Source organism: Desmodus rotundus, chromosome 2 (genome assembly GCF_022682495.2).
Source record: "Desmodus rotundus isolate HL8 chromosome 2, HLdesRot8A.1, whole genome shotgun sequence".
Taxonomy (NCBI): Eukaryota; Metazoa; Chordata; class Mammalia; order Chiroptera; family Phyllostomidae; genus Desmodus; species Desmodus rotundus.
Genome location: NC_071388.1, coordinates 186,066,568 through 186,084,131, shown reverse-complemented (window position 1 = coordinate 186,084,131; position 17,564 = coordinate 186,066,568). Strand labels below are relative to the sequence as shown.

The 17,564-nt window shown below is 43.3% G+C and overlaps 1 protein-coding gene across 2 annotated transcripts; it reads right to left on the bottom strand.

Annotated features, from left to right (window-relative positions):
* Nucleotides 1-1,539: 1,539 nt before the first annotated feature.
* Nucleotides 1,540-17,522, bottom strand: FASTKD2 (FAST kinase domains 2). 2 transcript variants are annotated; one of them, XM_024564129.4, is made up of 12 exons: nt 17,271-17,522; nt 15,758-16,584; nt 13,620-13,723; nt 12,836-12,944; nt 12,430-12,553; nt 12,012-12,151; nt 10,851-11,023; nt 6,179-6,342; nt 5,096-5,308; nt 4,606-4,693; nt 2,773-2,887; nt 1,540-1,740 (listed from the first exon to the last, which is right to left on the bottom strand). In XM_024564129.4, exons 2-12 carry the CDS (start codon nt 16,475-16,477, stop codon nt 1,621-1,623), a joined length of 2,070 nt encoding a protein of 689 aa, XP_024419897.2. In that variant the 5' UTR covers nt 16,478-16,584; nt 17,271-17,522; the 3' UTR covers nt 1,540-1,620. The 2 variants fall into 2 exon arrangements, with proteins under 2 accessions (XP_024419897.2, XP_024419898.2); XM_024564130.3 differs by lacking the exon at nt 17,271-17,522 and adding an exon at nt 17,164-17,264.
* Nucleotides 17,523-17,564: the final 42 nt, after the last annotated feature.

The following is a 17,564-nucleotide window of genomic DNA, read 5'->3' as shown; positions in this document are numbered from 1 at the left end:
GGTATTTTAGTCCATCCAGGCTGACATTAACAGGATACCGTAAGACTGGGCGGTTTATAAACAACAGAAATTTATTTCTACAGCTATTGAAGTTAGAAAGTCCAAGGTCAAGGTCCTAGCAGATTCGGTGTCTCGTGAGGGCCCCCTTCCTAATCCACAGGTGGTCACCTTCTCACTCTGTCCTCACATGGCAGAAGCAAGAGGGAGCCCCCGAGTTCTCTTCATCCAATGCATGAGGGCTCCGCCGCATGACCTAACCTTCTCCCAAAGCCCTCCCTCCAAATACCATCACTCCGGGGGTTAGGTTTCCACCTACGAATTCTGGGGGAGTGCAAATATTCAGTCCTTTGCATGGGGATAAAATAATACTGACTTCATGGTGCCCACGTTTCACAGATGAAACTCGCTGTATCCCCGGTGAGTCAAACTGTGTAACAAGTTAGACAGTTGTACAGTAAACTCAGACAAATGTTTCCACAAGTGAGTGAACAAACATAGTTGAAAAAGAGTCTTTAAGTCTGACACACAACACAGTTCAGCTATATAGATTTTTTTAAAGGATTTTTACTTATTTTTAGAGAGGAAAGGAGGGAGAAACATCAATGTGTGGTTGCCTCTCACATCCCCCCTACTGGGGACCTGGCCCACAACCCAGGCATGTGCCCTGACTGGGAATCGAACCGGCGACCCTTTGGTTTACAGGCTGGCACTCAATCCACTGAGCCACACCAGCCAGGGCTATATAATTTAAAACAGGGGTCCCTAACCCCTGGGCTGTGACCTGTACGGGTCTGTGGTCTCTTAGGAACCGCCTCCAGATCCCCTCACCCTCACCTGAGTTTCACCTCCTGAACCACAACCCCCCGACCCCACACCATGGAAACTGGTCCCTGGTGCCAAAAAGGTTGGGGACCCATGATTTAAAAGACTTCAGAAAGTAGCAGGAAGGGGAAAGAGGAAAAAGAGAAAGAAATGACCTCAATAGTGGCAGGAGTTCTGGGGCTAGCAGCCCACAGCCTATCAGTTTCAATAAACTTGGACTCCTTGCCATCTCTCTGTTCCCTCACCTGTTTCTCTTAGTGTGGCCCACAAACCGCCTCCACCTGGAACCTGACAAATGCAGATGCCCGATCCTCACCCATTTCTAACCTGCTACCTCACTGATTCTTACAGTCTACAATCTGAGAACTTGGTCCAATCGCTATGTGGCCACTGCTGGAAATGTGGCAAATGTCCTCCAACAGCCGAGAGAAAGAGCACAAACACGCAGATCCAAACACCAGTTCACCTGCAACCCACCACAACCGAGAAAGCAGTTTTCAACGCATCAGAGCTAATGAGAAACAGTAAAACCTATGCCTCATAAATCCGTCAAATATCTGGGCAACAGAGAGAATAGTGTGGTTGGGAAAATGAAGCTTCTGGAATTTTCTCAGCATTTTCTAAAATGCCAGTGATGACAGTTCTTCCATTCTTAAAATGAATTTTAATAGTGAACTAACACTTTTTGTTATGGCGAGCAGTCAAGTAAACCCCATCTGCAGTTGAATTATAGCCTTTATTAAAATTATTTTTACAAACTTATGTCTGTCTCCTAATATGAAAAGGTTGTTTGTTACTTTAACATGTGCTTTGAAAATTAACGTCAGCAGTAGAAGGGGCTTCAGTTGAATAGATTTCAGACTTCAAAACTGTTACTGCGTCCTTCATCTCTAGTTTTTCCATCTCCCAATTGTTGACCTTAGCAAAGAAAGAGGGAAATAATCAGTTTGCAAGAAAATGATGACACATAAAATAAAAGCTAGTGTCTAGATCCAAACATATTAAAGTAACATCAGGCTGACTGCTTTTTAAAAGCGAATGTTGTAATTACTCACATCTGAAAGGCTTAGTTAGACTGTAGTAGGGTAGAAGAAGGCTCTAATACTGAAAATTATAAAAACTTGAAAGGTCCTCTAAAGGGTACAAAAATTCCTTTCTTGGGATAATTATCCCTAGAATACATATTAACAGTCAAAATGAAAAAAAGGTCTTAAATAGTCGCCCAATAAGAGAAAGGGGTCGCCTTCACCTCAGAACGCATGCATGACCCCTTTCTGCACACTTAGGTACAATATGATTAGAATGTTTACACCTCACATTATGTACAGGACCAAGTGCCTTTGGACAGACCCCAGCATTAACACAAATATAAATCTACTCGTAAAGTTCTTGCTCCACACATCTGGAGAAGCTGTTAATGAAGAAAGGTCAACACCTTTTTTATTGTCTAAGAGAAGCAAAAAGGGAGGATTCATGGACACGGACAAAGGTGTGGGGATTGCTGGGGGCAGAGGGGATATAAGGAGACTAAATGGTAATGGTGAAAAATACAATAAAGATTAAATCAAGAGAAAAAGAAAGAGAGAGAAAAGCTGTAATGCTCAGAATCAAAATGAAGCACACAAGGGGAGAGGCGGACCCAACCTCTCACAGCCACCCAACTTGTTCCGATGATAATCACCCAGAGCAACCTCACCCTGGCCCACGAAACAAAACCTTAACAAAAGGGACTGAAGTGACCAAGTGTGGCATTTGTAAACCCCTTAGTAAATGACAGTAATCGTTTAAGTAGAAGCCCAATCACGTCCCAGGAAACAATAACTAAAACGCGTATTTCGATACTACTGACAATTCCTCTACGATCCTGGTAACCAACTTCAACTACCAACCACATCCCGGCAGCATGCACATCAGAACCTGAAGAGTATGTCATCTGCCTTTTTTTCTTACCAAGATCACATGAAAGCCCATCGCTTTCAAATGACGCATTTTCATGGCGAGGAATCCTCTGGGGTGGGTTAAATCCAAACAGTAAGTAGATCTAGGAAGACAGAGGACAGCCAATCTGAAAATGAAAATACACAACATGCGAACAGTTACTAATGAGATGACCGTTTACAACCTCGCTGTATTGCTGTTCTTCGGAGATTTCAAACTTTAGCTCTCCAGTGACCGCCGTCCTCACCATTCCCCACTGTCTTAGTCCTCCCCTTCCTTGTCACGTGGCTTCTGCAGATACTCCAGTATATGAAGGCTGCTTTAGTAATCAAAAGCTGTAAAAACACTTGTAAAAATACGCTTCACACACCTATCCCTCAATTATATTTAAGGGAGCCTACGGTCCTGATAAGGAAAGATTTCAAGTATGAAAGCATCCATTTTAAGGCTGTGCTAATCTCTGAGTAAATACAATTGTTTACGCCACTAGTAGAAGTACCGATGTAGATAATACCAAATGGTAAATGCCCTTCCTGTACAGACCGTCTCCCAGAGAGGCAGCCCTGAAAAAACGGATACGGAGACCAAATACACAAAAGAAAACATTAAAAGACAAGACTGGAAGAGATACAATCTGCATGTGTTTTAGAAAACACTAAAAGACAAGACTGGAAGAGATACAATCTGCTGAAAGAGATACAATATGTAATGTGATGTTTTCATTGTTCTTGGCCTTTGGGGAAAAGACAAGACATTTGTATCCCCACTGCCTTCTGTTATACTCTGGCTGTTATCTGAGATAACAGATAAGAGAAAAAAAAGTGTATTTTTAAAAGGATGCTCAGATTCCTCACTTCTCAGTACCTTAGGCTGAAAGCTACTATGTTATGTTATTATGCCAAAACAGTGGAGAACTTGAAAGAGAAAAATGATCTTTCAGTGACATCAGAGAGAAAGCCTTCATTTGAGGGGAGACGGGCAACAGGCACAGGGAAGAGAGCGGTGGGTGAGAAGGAACAAGCTGGATGGGTGCAGAAAGAGGTGAGTTACAGAGCTGGATGTGAATGGAGAGGGATGGGCAGAGGAGAGTTTGAATCCTTCGGGATTTTCTCTGTGCCTCTCTCTACCGTACTTAGGAGCATGCCCGACGAAGCCTTACAGGACATAAGTGCGCTGGGGTCCGGACCCACGTCTGACCCATGTTTACTGACCCAAGTGTGTCCCACAGGGTCCAGTGCAACCTGTCCACAAAGGCTGCTGAACACGGGCCATGCGCAGCACGAGCAGACGCACCTGCTTCAAAGAATTCTCTCAGGGCGCAGCATTGCATTTCCCCCTATTTGCAGTGTGGGGGTCAGGAAAACAACTGAGGACTGACTTTGACAAGGCTTGACCCACATACAACATAGCCTAATGAAAAAGCCCCTAGAGACAGGTTTCTCCATCTTTACAAAAGTCTTCGTGGCAGAGAAAAATATTTACTGGGTACCTGATTTTTGTAGATGCCTGAATTCTTTATAATCATTATTGCATTATCTTGTCAAAAGTTTATACTGCAATGATAGTTTCAATTGCGTGAACACTTTTTTTGAACTCTTTAGCTTTGAAACTGAATTTATAAAACTTGCCTATTTCATTAAATGGCCCAATGCCAGACCACTGTCTTCAGCCACCGTGCCCACGCTTAACACCTAAGGAGCGGATCAGTGGTTGAGAGGTCTCTTGGTGTGTTACAAGCTCCAGAGAAATACAAAGTCTTAATACTGTTACGGCTATTTAATAGGAAGTCTTTGAGAATTAAGATTTAAAATAAGAAAGCTCAGCAAATGAATAGATGGACACAACCTTTGAACGTCTGTAGCAGAAGTTACCCCATTCCCATCAGAAAGTGGAAGCACTTGACTCCTGTTAGAATCCATTCTGATTTCAAAATCTGAAAGAAAACAATTGATATTAATTTCTCAAACATTGCTCAAAGTGATTTTCTGTTGCAAAAAACCCTCCTACTACCAATAACGATAATGGCAGCAGCTAAAGTAGAGTGAGCTTACCAAGTGCCAGACCCTGGCCTGGATTCTACACGTAAATCTCATTTCCTGGTCACAGGAACCCTGGGAGGCGGGTCCTAATGTTAGTGCCACTTTACACAGCAGGAAAGGGAGGCTGGGAAGTGGCTGAAGCCACAGCATGGGCAGTGTGAGAACCCAAGCCCCGGCGGTCCAGCTCCAGAGCCCACCCGCACCACACCGAAATGCCAGACAACTCCTTGTCTTTTGTCAGAAAGAGAGGAAAACAAACAAAGTAAAACAGATAGAAATCGTATCAAGTCCCATACCGATATGATAGTTATGTGGCAACTGTACATTTTCTGAGAAGTACCCCTTTCCCAGGAGGCTGCTCAGCACCTCAGCAACCTTTGCATTTGGATACAACACTGTGGACGGCGACGATGGCAGCGCTAAGTCTATGGCCTTCTGGTAAGGAACATCATCGAGTTTCAGACAAGCGGCCAAAATGTGAAGCTTGTGAATGTTCCTCTCCTTGTTGTCTAAAAGAAAAGAGAGAAAACGTGTACTTAAGAAAAAAGAGTGATGCCACAATTCAGAACCGGTACCAGCGCACCTGCGTTTCTGATGACCTGTGCATTGGGAGGGACCGCTCCACGTGCCCCCAGCCCCTGGAGTGTCTAGATCGATACCCTGTATTTCATCATGTTTTAAGGTTGAACATATCTTTCAAGGTGATTCAGTCTAAACCGTTCACTGAGCAGATGAAGAAATGCCCAGGAAGGTTAAGACAGCTCATGATCAGCTAAAGGCAAAGTCGACACCAGAATCCAGGTCTCCTGGGCTCCACGCTGCACGCCCTCCCCGCAACTTGATAACTTGAAAAATCTAAACGTGGCGTTCCTTCTTCTCAGTTCTACTTTATAATTTCATACATTGTTTTTAAAAGAACTTAAAGTACTCTATTCTCAGACACTTCGTATTTTGTACTCCTAGTCTGTTAGTACTTTTCCTTGCTCAAAATCAACAATTTGGTTCCCAGAGTAAATAATTCACTACTGTGGTGACTAGTTGGTAACTGATGTAGCAGGCTGTGCCTTCATTACAGGCCATGAGAAACGACGTGTTTATAATTGTGAGAGTTGCCTTAATTTGGCTTCGGAGGTGGCACCCAAGGGTGAGGAAGTACAAACACCTCGGCTCAAGGCGTAAGGTGTAAAGGAAAGGAACGACGACGATGTGTTTCTCACTGCTGCTGCTGCTGCATAACCTCTGACTTCACCACCGCTGCCCCTTCCCTCAGCAGGCCCTGTTCTGCGCGTTCCAACACTGCGCCAACTCCGCCCCACTCAGAGTCACGCGGGAGCTAGGGGACTGCGCATTTCAGTCGCCGTGGGGCACTCACACCCTACCTGACATCAGCAGCTCGTCGATGAGGTCCTGTTGGAGAAGCTGATGAATAGGAGCCAAGGGAAAATGGTTCATCAAGCAAAATGAACACACGGCATTCAACAGGTTTTCCGAAGGGATGTGGTGGAGACAGCCAGTCAGAGCGCTGGCCATGACGTTGAGGAACCTTCAGGGCAACAAAGAGAAGTCAGCTTTCATGTATAAAGAGGAGACAAGGTCACGGTAGAGCTGGTGAGGTGCCATAGCACCAATGGCTTTAAGGAGTCCAAAGAAAAGAGACTCAAACCAGGCTTGAAATAACTATTCACACATTTTTCAGGTGAGGTGGCTATCTCATAATATGTATCTCTCGATAAAAGTTAGCTATCACTGTCTCGCACAGGGCAAATGTTTTACTCATTCAATTCCTATTAAAACTCTACAGGGTATATATTATTATTACACTCATAATAAAGATGAGACTCCAGGCTCAGACAAGTTGAGTAACTTCTCTTAGAAAACACAGCCAGGAAGTAGCAGCGATGGCACTGGAACCCAGGCGGTCAGGTTCCAGAGCCTCTAACCATTACGCCAGACTTTTATCACGAGTGTGATCACAAGGCCTGGACCACCACTGCGGCTTTATAACCAGTCCGTATCCTCAATCCATCAATATTCCGATCTTCAAAAAATCCTAAACCTAACCCTATCGCCCGTGTAACGAAGCCGTTACGCACGAAGAGAGGAAAGAACAAAATTAGGGCCCAGGCTGACACGGCTCATAAACGGCACAAACGCCGCTGGAAAGCAAGCCTGCCTGCCTCCCAGGGCGTGAGCTACGTGACCTCGCGCTAGGCAAACCTGAGTGCACGCGGAGTGCTGTGGCCCTGCACGGACAGGAAGTGAAGAGCTAGCTTTGGGATAGGGGGGTTGCAGTAAGTGGCGAAGAGGAGGAAAGGGAAAATCATTTGCAAGTAAACAAAGAAACGGAGAGCTGAGAGTGCACGTTATTTGTTCTACAGTAAGTAAACAGCTAGGCTAACGCACAGACAAGGGACTCTGACAGCAGGGCCAGGCGGCCCTGAAGGTGGCCCTTATTAACGAGGAGGCTGTAAAGGACAATGTCTGAGATCAACTGGGAGGTGGTGGGTGGGAGCAACGGGTGAGGAAGGGAGCCGGGGGCAGGCAGAGGCAGGCTAAGTAGGCCTGCAGGGTTACGACGGGATGGGAACAGTGTGATCATTCTGGAGATGCCAGTGAGGCAGCAGCTACTAACTGAGGACGACGAATTTGAAGCAAGAAAGGGCAGGGCTGCAGGTGGCTAAGTCTGGAGCCACCGTGGTGAGCGCCTCTGCAGGCCCCTCTCGTTCTGCTCCTTTTGCCTCAGCAACACCAAACCACGCGTTGTTCCCTGCACGTGCTCTGCTGTCTCTTTCCTCTCTGACTTGAACACGGAGTCCTTCTACTTAGAAGTTCTTTTCTGCTTATCTTCTAGGACCTGCTCAGGTACCATCTCCTCCAGGCAGCACTACTTGGCATCCACCTGGACCCCCCACTTTACCATGCTAGCTTCTGGGCGCATCCCTCCTCCATGTCTGTATGTCTGGTATGAAACTCTACCACTCCAATTTATGTATCTGCCCTACCAATTACACACAGTCCTCGAGCAAGAAGGTTACGTCTCATTCATCTTTGTACCTGAGTGTTTGGCACAAGTTGTCTGACTAAATGAACAAATAAACTCAGATGAGGACAGGAGGAGAGTGAGTCAAAAATAATGCTCTAAAAACTCACCAAGTTGTACGCATTAAATAAGTACAGCTTTTTACATATTAATAATACATTGATAAAGTGGTTTAAAAAAATCACTTTGCATGGTGGTTGGTAAATAGTAAATAACTGACCAAAGGAAAAAAAAGGAGCTGACTTCCAAGATCATTGCCCACGAGCCACCTGTGGGATCCAGAGACCACTGCAACCACAGGGCCCCGCGTCCGGGAGCACGCCCACCACCGGCGAAGCACCGAACGAGAGAAACCAGAGGACTGAAATAACGGAGTTGAAATGTTAAAGGCTTTCTCCCTTAGGGTTCGAAGCCCGGAAGGTAATCGGGATTTAACATGCCCCCCTTCCCCGAGGCGGTCCCGTAACTAAGTGATTCATGCACAATATGTAGACAGACATACGACGTGTTCCGCCAAATTTTCTACCAACCTCCTCTCTAATGCGTTTCAGCCAGTCAGCTCACTCCCCGAATGCTCTGAATCACCCGGCTTCTAAAACCTTTGCCATTCCAGCCTGAGATGCCATCCTCCTTTCTCCCTCCTCCACAAAGCATCGGTGTGCTACCTGCCATTTCCTGCCTTCCTCGGGATGCGCGGCACTTGCCTCCTTAACTGGACTAGGACAGAGAGGGGACACAAATGTCCTTTCCTCTAACAGTCTCCAGAATACCAAATTCAAGAAACTGCACGTTCACGGACACTCGGAAAATTCTGACTGATTAGTCTTGACCTGTCAGCCACATTCTCATTGCCCCCATTTCTCCAAAGGAGAGGGTTTCTCAACCTCAGCACCATGGACATTTGGCCTGGACAATTCTTTGTGCAGGGCAATCCTGTCTGTAGTGGGATGTTCACAGCATTCCCGTGCCTCTACCCACAAGAGAACAATGGCACCCTCCTCCCTACCCCCTTCCCCAACATGAAAACTAGTGTCCCCAGATATCAACAAATGCCCCCTGGGATGCAAAAGTCACCGCCCCTCCCCCGCCCCCCGAAAACCAGGAGGTTAAATAAAAGCAGAGAAGAGAGACGAAGTACGATGTTCATGTTCCCCTCTGTATGATCTGCTCCTGATGCGTTTTACTGTACTTCCCAACCTTTCCGGGACAGCTCAGAGTTACCTTTGTTATTCCCCCTCTATTTTCAACACAACAATTTTATTGGACAAAGTTATTTCGTGACATGTCTACAGTCAGCTGAAAAACTCCCTAACCACCTAGTGTTAGTTCTAACCCATGGAATCTGTGGGTCTGTTTCTGAAGTTTCTGTCAGAGGGGAGGGGGCTTGGGGGACTGGGTGAAAGAGCATGAAGGAATTAAGCAGAAACCAACAAACTATATATATATGTATACACACACACACACATATATACATATACGTGTGTGTGTGTGTGTGTGTGTATATAACACAAAGACAAGGACAACACTTTGATCGCCACAGGGAAAGAGGGGTGGGGACTAGGTGAAGGGGGACAAGCGGGGGACAAATGGGGACAGAAAAAGACTTTGGGCAATGAGTGCACGATGCAGTGTGCAAATAATGTTTTATTGAGTTGCACACTTAAAACCTGTATGGTTTCATGAATCAATGTCACCCCAATAAGTTCAACTTAAAAATAAAGAATAAAGGTTTATTTACCACTCAGGTTGACAGTATTAGTCAAGAAAGTATTGGAGGAACATGGAAGGTGGCCTCCTAAGAACCAAGCCGGGAGCAGAGGCAGGGCGAATCTGGGGATGCCTGCCCACGCCCATCCTGTGCCAGACTCCAGAACAAGGGAACCTGGGTCTGCCGCTGTGAGAGTTTTCCGGCGGAGGAGTGGAGGCAGACTTGCTGACAAAGGATTACAACGAGAGGTCAAGGCTTCCCTGGATACTTGGAAATGACAAGCTCAGGGGCTCTGATGAGACAATTGTGGGGCACAGGAAATGCAGTGTGAACTGAGTCTCAGTCCCATGGAGAGAGATGACCTGCTGCAAAGGGACAGACATGTGACCCAAACTCAGTCAGATTTTCTCTTTGGGAAATCTGAATCTTGAGGGAAAACCACGGGGACAGAAAACAGTTGAAGTCAAGTCACGTGAGGGCAAAGGGAAGCCACTAAAGGGCCACGGAGACTCTCAGGACCATGCTGTTGGCCCCGCCCAGGCCTCTGCGGCCTATACTCTTTATTTTTTATTTTTTTACATCCAACAATTACTGTGTGCCAGGAATTGTTTTAAGAACCTGACATAGGTTAACTCATTTAATCCTCAAAACAACCCAACGTGATTAGAGAGAACTCTTATTTCTTATCCCCATCAGACAGACGAGGAAACTGAGACAGAGAAGAGTAACGTGCCAAAAGTGAAGTAGCTCAAGAATGGCACAGCTGGGTTCAGACCTAAGCAAACTGTCCCCAGGGTCTGTGCTATTCACTCGTCTAACAAATGACATTTCATTCGCATTCTCGTTTTTTCTTTGACTGACCCGAACCCTAACTGACCGAGAGAGGAAGGAAGGATGTGCTGGGTGGTACGTTTGAGTAATTGCTGCACTTAATAGCAGAAATGCATGGCTGTGGGTAAATACGAAAATAGAAAGCAATAGTTTGGAACCAAATGAATAGTTAGGTTCAAAACTGAACTATGAACTTAGGAGCTGAGGGAATAAGCTGGGAAAGTTTGAAATGATGATTCCTATTTCATTATATCATAAATATATCAGAAAGAACAAAGGAATAAGCAAGAGAAAGAACAAAAATAAAATAAAACTCTTTGTAACTTCATAAATAAAAAATACTATGTTTTCTTCCATGACGTGGGCGATGGCCGTGGATGTATTTACCTGTAGTAACTCACTGACCTCATGACAATTTGTCGTCTTTTCTATTTATGTGGCCACAAAAAAGTGAAAAAAGAGCAGTACATACTCTTGGGTCTGGGGCCTGTTGAGGTGATTCAGAGAAGAATACACTTGAAGAATAGAGACAAGACTCTTCATGTTTAGAAAGCCAGGTTCATCCACTACTTTCTTCATAAATAAGTCCATCAAACCAACATGTCGAAAGGTAAGGTTTTCAAATAACATGAGGAGAAAAAGAACCTTAAAAAAAAAAAGTGAATTGAGGAAGAACTTTTCAATAATTATGGTATGCTAATAATTTATTTAGATCTCAAAAAATTTAAACAGCAATAGAATTGTCCTGATTAAGAAAATATTCCCTAAAAAAGGAACAATTATCTTTTTCTCACAAAATCTGTTCAGTCATTTTTGAGTCAGGTATTAAGTTAGTAAGCATCCTCTTTTTTATAAGCAGAAAACCAGAGGATACAATGGCTTCCCTGTTTCCGTTTCATTAAAAATAGATCCTATCCTACAGGCTTTTCATATAATAGACCCGAAGACTACTTTATGATTAAATTAAAATTTCCAGTTCACTTCTCATTTCCCTCTCGGTCCTTCTCATGATTAGTACTCCTCTTTCCAAAATCACTGTCTATGGCAAACTCAGTGTGTTTCTTACCCTCCAAAGTAAACTAAACCTACTGGCCTAACAGTTACCATGGCTTAATTGCAAAAAGAAGTGTTTACCAGCTGCTTCATTCATGTTTATATCACTAACACAGCACCTGAATTTAAAGGCCCTTACTCTAGAGGAAATAAGCAAACATTCCATAAAGAAAAAATGGACACGATCATTGAGTAACGGCATTTTATGCTTCAAAAAGCCTAAGTCTGTCACATCACCCAGATTTATTATTCTAAATCTAGCAAAAAAAAAAAAAAAGGAGAAAGACAGAACTAATTCTAATAATGCAAAGTGCAATACAACCTTTTAAATAACAAACAGAAGGGCAAACATTGAACAATATATTTTTATTTCAGACACAAATAGTCAAAAGATTGAGCGGTATATTAATAAGTAATTCCCCAAAATGATAAGGACCTAATTTTTCAAAAGTCAACTTGGCATTGGAATATTTTGGTATCTTAACTGCTACAAAGCTGATAGAGAAATACTTAGAACGCTAAATAGTTATGCTTTTTGAATTCGTTTCTGAGGCTTATTCTAACCTATTAACATACTTACTTGTTTCAACTTGCAGATGTCAAAAGTTGCAGCCACATAATCTGCTATGTCGTTGAAAAGATCCACATTGTGGTACCGGAGGTCTCGGCAAGACTGCACTATGTTGACCAGCACTTTAATAGGACACCCATGGATATTACCTGTAAGAATGAGTCAAATAAACAAACAAAAATACCAGACGGTTTGTAATGCAAGATCCAAGACAGTCAACATTCAATACTCGTGTTTCATTTGCTTAAAAAAATAGCACAGTAATATATAGAAAAGAAGAAAATGACAAGCAAAAATAAAATTTAGATTGAACCATATCATCAGATATTTTTCATATATAATAGCAAAGTTCCTAAAAAAAGCAAAACAAATCTAGCCCAGAGCAGTAGGTCAGAGGCAAAAACTCACGCGAGAGGAATCCCCTTACCTATGACCGCCTTACTGCACTCATTCAGAAGGGTGAGGGAACGGTAGTCCATCGCGGCCAGCACCTCAAACATGTGCTGGCTGTTCAGAACAGAAAACCTGTCTAACTCCCTCACAGCTTTCATCTGAAGAAAAACAAGGTTAAATTTATCATTTGGGGTAAAATAAACTTTTATATTTAAATAAAAAAGATAAAGTTTAAGCAAAATGACTCAAATAGATATACAGATTACATATATATTTACATACACAGATAAATATAAATCTACTTCTATTATTTCACTTTAACAAAGTTAAACACAGAAGCATAACAATGTCCTCCTAAAAACTGACAGTAGGAAGTAAAGGCAGATCACAAGAAATATTTTTTCCAAATCTCATCCACTAGAGAAAACTCAGCTCTTTACCTCCAGTTTCCTTTTAAGAGAAATCGGTGCATCTTTTCCAATACTTCTCATCACAGTCTGTAATGTGAAGACACGTTCTATTTTCCAAATTTGTTGATCAACTAGTATCCTGTAATCAAACACAGTAACTATCACAGACCTAGAATCTTAAAACCAGAAGAGAAATCTTAAGTCATTTGGTCCAGCTCCCACTTCCAGGCATGAAATATGAAGCCCACAGACATGATCTACCCGCTCAAGATAGCAAGTAGTTAGTGAGAGGTCCACCAGCACTATTTTCCCTTCTGCCATTGTTATGAATGGACAAGCCACATCGGATTATAGTAAGATACCCGATGCAGAGTCAACGAGAAAGGGAATTAAGTATTATTCCCGCTGGCCTATGACATTCTATCAGTGGCGTCAGTTTTATAAATGATCAAACTCAGGCTCCTTTCCACACCAGGCCAGTGTCATGAGCCCCCACGCAGTGCCCACCTACCCGTTAAGAACTGAACACGTGTCAACTCTCTCCCAGCTCACACCAGTGCTGTATCTGAAACTTAGATTTCAATGTTACCCGTACCTTTCTTTCTTACGGTGGGCCCTAAAAGCAGCATTATTCCCACTTTTACCTGACAGAGAGTCAGAATTTTAAGTTTAATAAGGTTTTAAAGAATATAACTACCATCAGAGTTTCCCCCAAACCAGAAAAAAAGCAGTTCACTTTCTGCTGGGTTTTGAGTGGAGAACTTAGAGAAACAAGACTGCCACACGAAGAAAGCAAGCATGAGAGAGTTCTCACCGCAGTCCCGCTCGGAGAACATCCACATTCTTGCATGGCTCCATGGCCTCTAAAACAGTCGACAAAACTGAAAGACATTTCTCATCACACTCATTGATACGTTCCTATTGAAACATAATTACAAAAACACTACAGATGATGAACCCATAGTAGATTATTGCAAAACCAATGAACTGATGCTTTCAATTAAGGGATTAAATATAAAACCAATAATTCATACAGAGTCAGTCCTCAATAAATAGCATCTTTGGGAAATAAAATGTCAGACATAGTGAATATTCCAAACAATTAATACATGCTCTTTTACACATCCAAACTCTTTACATTCATCATTATCACTGAAAATCTATTTGATGTTGATTATATTCCTCTGCTGCTGAAATAACTTTTATCAAACGTTATTTTTATCTCTTCTTAGCACTCCAGGTCATCATGAAGACAACAAGTGCTTAAAAGTAGATTATTTAGTTATTACTGAGTTTAGAAATCTGAGATATTCACTCTCAAAAGGCAAGTGATCACTTTAATAAGCAATCCCTCCCTCCTCACACCCGGTACAGTTTCAATGACACCAAACAGGCCACTGACTCCCTCGTTTAAAGCAAGAAGTGGCTCCCCCACCAATTCTGCCCTCCTTCCAATGCACTCTCCACTCACACAGTGACCTAAAACACAGATGTGAGCATCCCAACCCTTTGCTTAAAATACTTCAGTGGATCCTCATTGCCTATAGGGTAAATCCAAACTCCTTAGCTAGACATGAAAGGCTCTTTGATTCCCCCACCTTTTTCCAGCCTCATGCCGTGCCACCTCCCCCCAACCCCTCCTCCACAACCACCACAACCACCACATTCACCATTTCCTCCCCACCCCCTCAAACACACAACCCCAACATTCTGTGCTTCAGCCACACTGAGCTACTTTCTGCTCCCCAAACTTGCCAAACATTTGCTCTGGGATGAACATGCAATCTTCTCTGCTTGAAAAACCATCCCATTCACTCTCAACCTCCCACAGTCTGCAGTGAATTCCTGGGATTCCGCTTAGACATCATCTCCTACTGGACTTGAATCCTAGTTCTACAGTGGACGCGGTGCTTGTTTAGTCATGCAGGATACATTTAATGAACAGTGACATCGACAAATATGTGACCTTGGGCAAGTTTTTTAACCTCTCTAAGCCTCTGTTTCCTACTCATTGGTAAGATGAGAGTAACAGCATCTTTTTAAAAAGGCTACACTGAGGATTACATGAGACAATTCTGTTTTCAAACACATCTCCGTCTCAAACACTAGTCCCGTATCCTTCTCCCTGCTCTCCTCTTGCCATCCTGAAGGTCTTCCCCGGCCTAGACTGGAAGCCCATTATACACTCTCATAAGACTCCATATTTTTGTTTCATTGCACCGAAAAGTCTCTGTGGCCATGACATTGTTCACAATCATAGTCCCTTGTGCTCAGTCCAATGCCTATAACGTGGTTAATACATGACTCAAATGAATGTTGGTTATTTTTGTAATTGCCTACAAAATCTCCACATTCCCTCTAGATTATAAGGGCAAGAATCATGTCTTCTCTATCTTCCTACCCTTAGAGGCAAGTACAGTAACTGATACATAGCTGACACCCAATAAATGTTTACGGCATGAATGAATCCACTAGTTGTATGACTTCAGGAACTGTGCTTAACATCACCAAGTCTGTCTCCCCACCTGCAAAACTTAGATAACATCAACTTTGCAAAGCTGTTGAAAGGGTTAAATACAATTATATAAGTAAAAGGTGTAATAACTCAATAAATATTAGTTCCCTTCCTTTTTCTCCTTCCTTCAACTAAACAACCTCCCTTGTATATTTTCTCTCTCTCCTCATTTTAGCTTATTATTCACTGTTACTCAACTCTGGAGAACAATGGGACAAGCTTTCGTAAATTTCCATAGCAAAAGGAAAGACCTAGCTAACTGAAGGACTCTAAATCATATATGCATAGAAACAAATATAAAGGAAACCACCATTCCACTGACAGTCTCTATTTCCCCTCATCACTTCAACATATGCCAAGACTATTTCTATTTCCCTTCCTTCTTTCACGATATGCAAACTGGGTAAGAGGACATTTAAGTCTCCTTTTGAATTTACCTGGACCACCCTCAGCAGAGTCTGCACCAACAGCGTGTTCTGAGGAACACCAAGCTTCACCACGGCGTGGAGACTGAACAGCAGGTGGTCAAAGTACATGACCTTGGCTTCCCTCATCATTTGATCACAAAGCTGGGTAAACGCAGGGTGCTTAAACATCAGTTGTTTCTCAAAGTGTTTCTGGTCTTCGGACATTCTTTTGGCAATTGTCCACATCGCTGAGAAATAGTTACTACTAGGAAATGTTGGTGCTTCTGCGAATTTATCTAACACATCACTCAGGGAATTACACTCCTGAGACAGTTTTCTCCAGCTGATAGGGGTGGGTTTTGTTTCCTTGGTGAGAACATCTTCATTGGAGGTCTCGTGATGAAAGTTTATTTTCCTCAGTCCATCATCAGAGACAGGAGACTGTTTTGAGTCAAAGGACAGTCTTCTAGGACAAAGCAGCCTGCTAACTCTAAGGGCTGTTACAGCGCCTACACCCTTCGTTTGAGAGTCACCTCCTGATTTAAAGAACAAGGCATCCTGAAAGAGATTTCTAACAGATGACTGCATTCGATCATCAAAGTGATTTAAGAGGTTTCTTGGGCTCCCGTTTGAATAAACAATTTTTGGTCTGCAAAATCCCAAAGGATACAGCCTCACAATTCTGCTTGTTGGACCTAAAGCACTGAATTGCTTGAGGTTCCATAATAAAGAACCTGCTCGGTTATTCATTTTGCTATCCACTGAAACCCGTTCCAATGGCTTTAACGTTGTCAACACAATACAAACATCGCTTCCATCGGCGAATAAGAACACGTGCCGTTGGGTTTATTTTCCCCCTGTAGGAGAAGGGGTTATGAAAGGAATGAAAATTGAAGAAAAACTTTTATCTAAACAAATGAAATGCATTCAAGACACTAAGTGGGAACCTATGGAGACATGAAAGATTTACACTAAAATGGTCAACCTCTTTTACTACTATTGGCTTCCTCCACTTCTACCACAATGTATCCATTCTCAAAGGGACCGGGTTACTTTGGAAGTAGTCGTTGTATACACGAGCTTAACTTTTTTTTTTTTTTTTTAAAGAAGTAGTGGATTTCTAGTGGAAAAGTATCCCCACAAAGCTTCCTCTGCACGGACGGATTTTTTATGTTACCATTGGACATGTCTTCAAAGAAACTTAAGGGTTTTACGTTGATGGATACTTTTTAACAGGAGAATTTAACAACGACCAAGGCCGGACAGGTAAGAGGGATGTGAACAAAGTAGACCGACTCGGGAGGAAGCAGCAAACCAAACTGATGTTCGCGTGTGGCCTGCCTTTGGGAGGGAGACCCAACCAGCCAGTGTTACCACGTTTCAGAGAGTGCCAGGAGTCCGTCCGCCCCGAACTAGGCCATCCAGTACTAACCCACCTCCCTAAATTTAGTGCCCGGTTCAGTCCTGAGACTATCTCCAAAAAGCAGTTAAGTCTGAAGTGTAGCATCGCCAATTGTTCCGTCTCCGAGCGTCCTCCACTCACCTTAGATCCGGAGCCCGTGGTTAAATCCAGGCACAACCTAGACAGCTCCCCGCGAGCTGCTCTTATCGCGAGATGTGAAGGATCCTTCGTAGGTCCAAAAATGCTCGCTCGCAGCGATCTGAGGATTCACTTAATGATACGAAAGCTTACCGAAGAGAATGATTAGTTTTCTTATCTGCAGGGTTAGGACCGGGGAAGCCCGCAGAACTTTTAAACGCAATGTATGATCGTGTACGCCAACATTTAACTTTTTCTGCTGGGACACCAGACCTCGCGCTCAACTACAGAGTGCGC

Coding starts and splice junctions, on each gene's coding strand:
- FASTKD2 (XM_024564129.4), bottom strand. CDS start 16,477: ATGAATAACCGAGCAGGTTCTTTATTATGGAACCTCAAGCAATTCAGT. Junction 13,724..15,757: donor CTCTGCTGAGGGTGGTCCAG/GTAAATTCAAAA, acceptor ATGTTTCAATAG/GAACGTATCAATGAGTGTGA. Junction 6,343..10,850: donor AACAGGCCCCAGACCCAAGA/GTATGTACTGCT, acceptor GTTGCCCTGAAG/GTTCCTCAACGTCATGGCCA.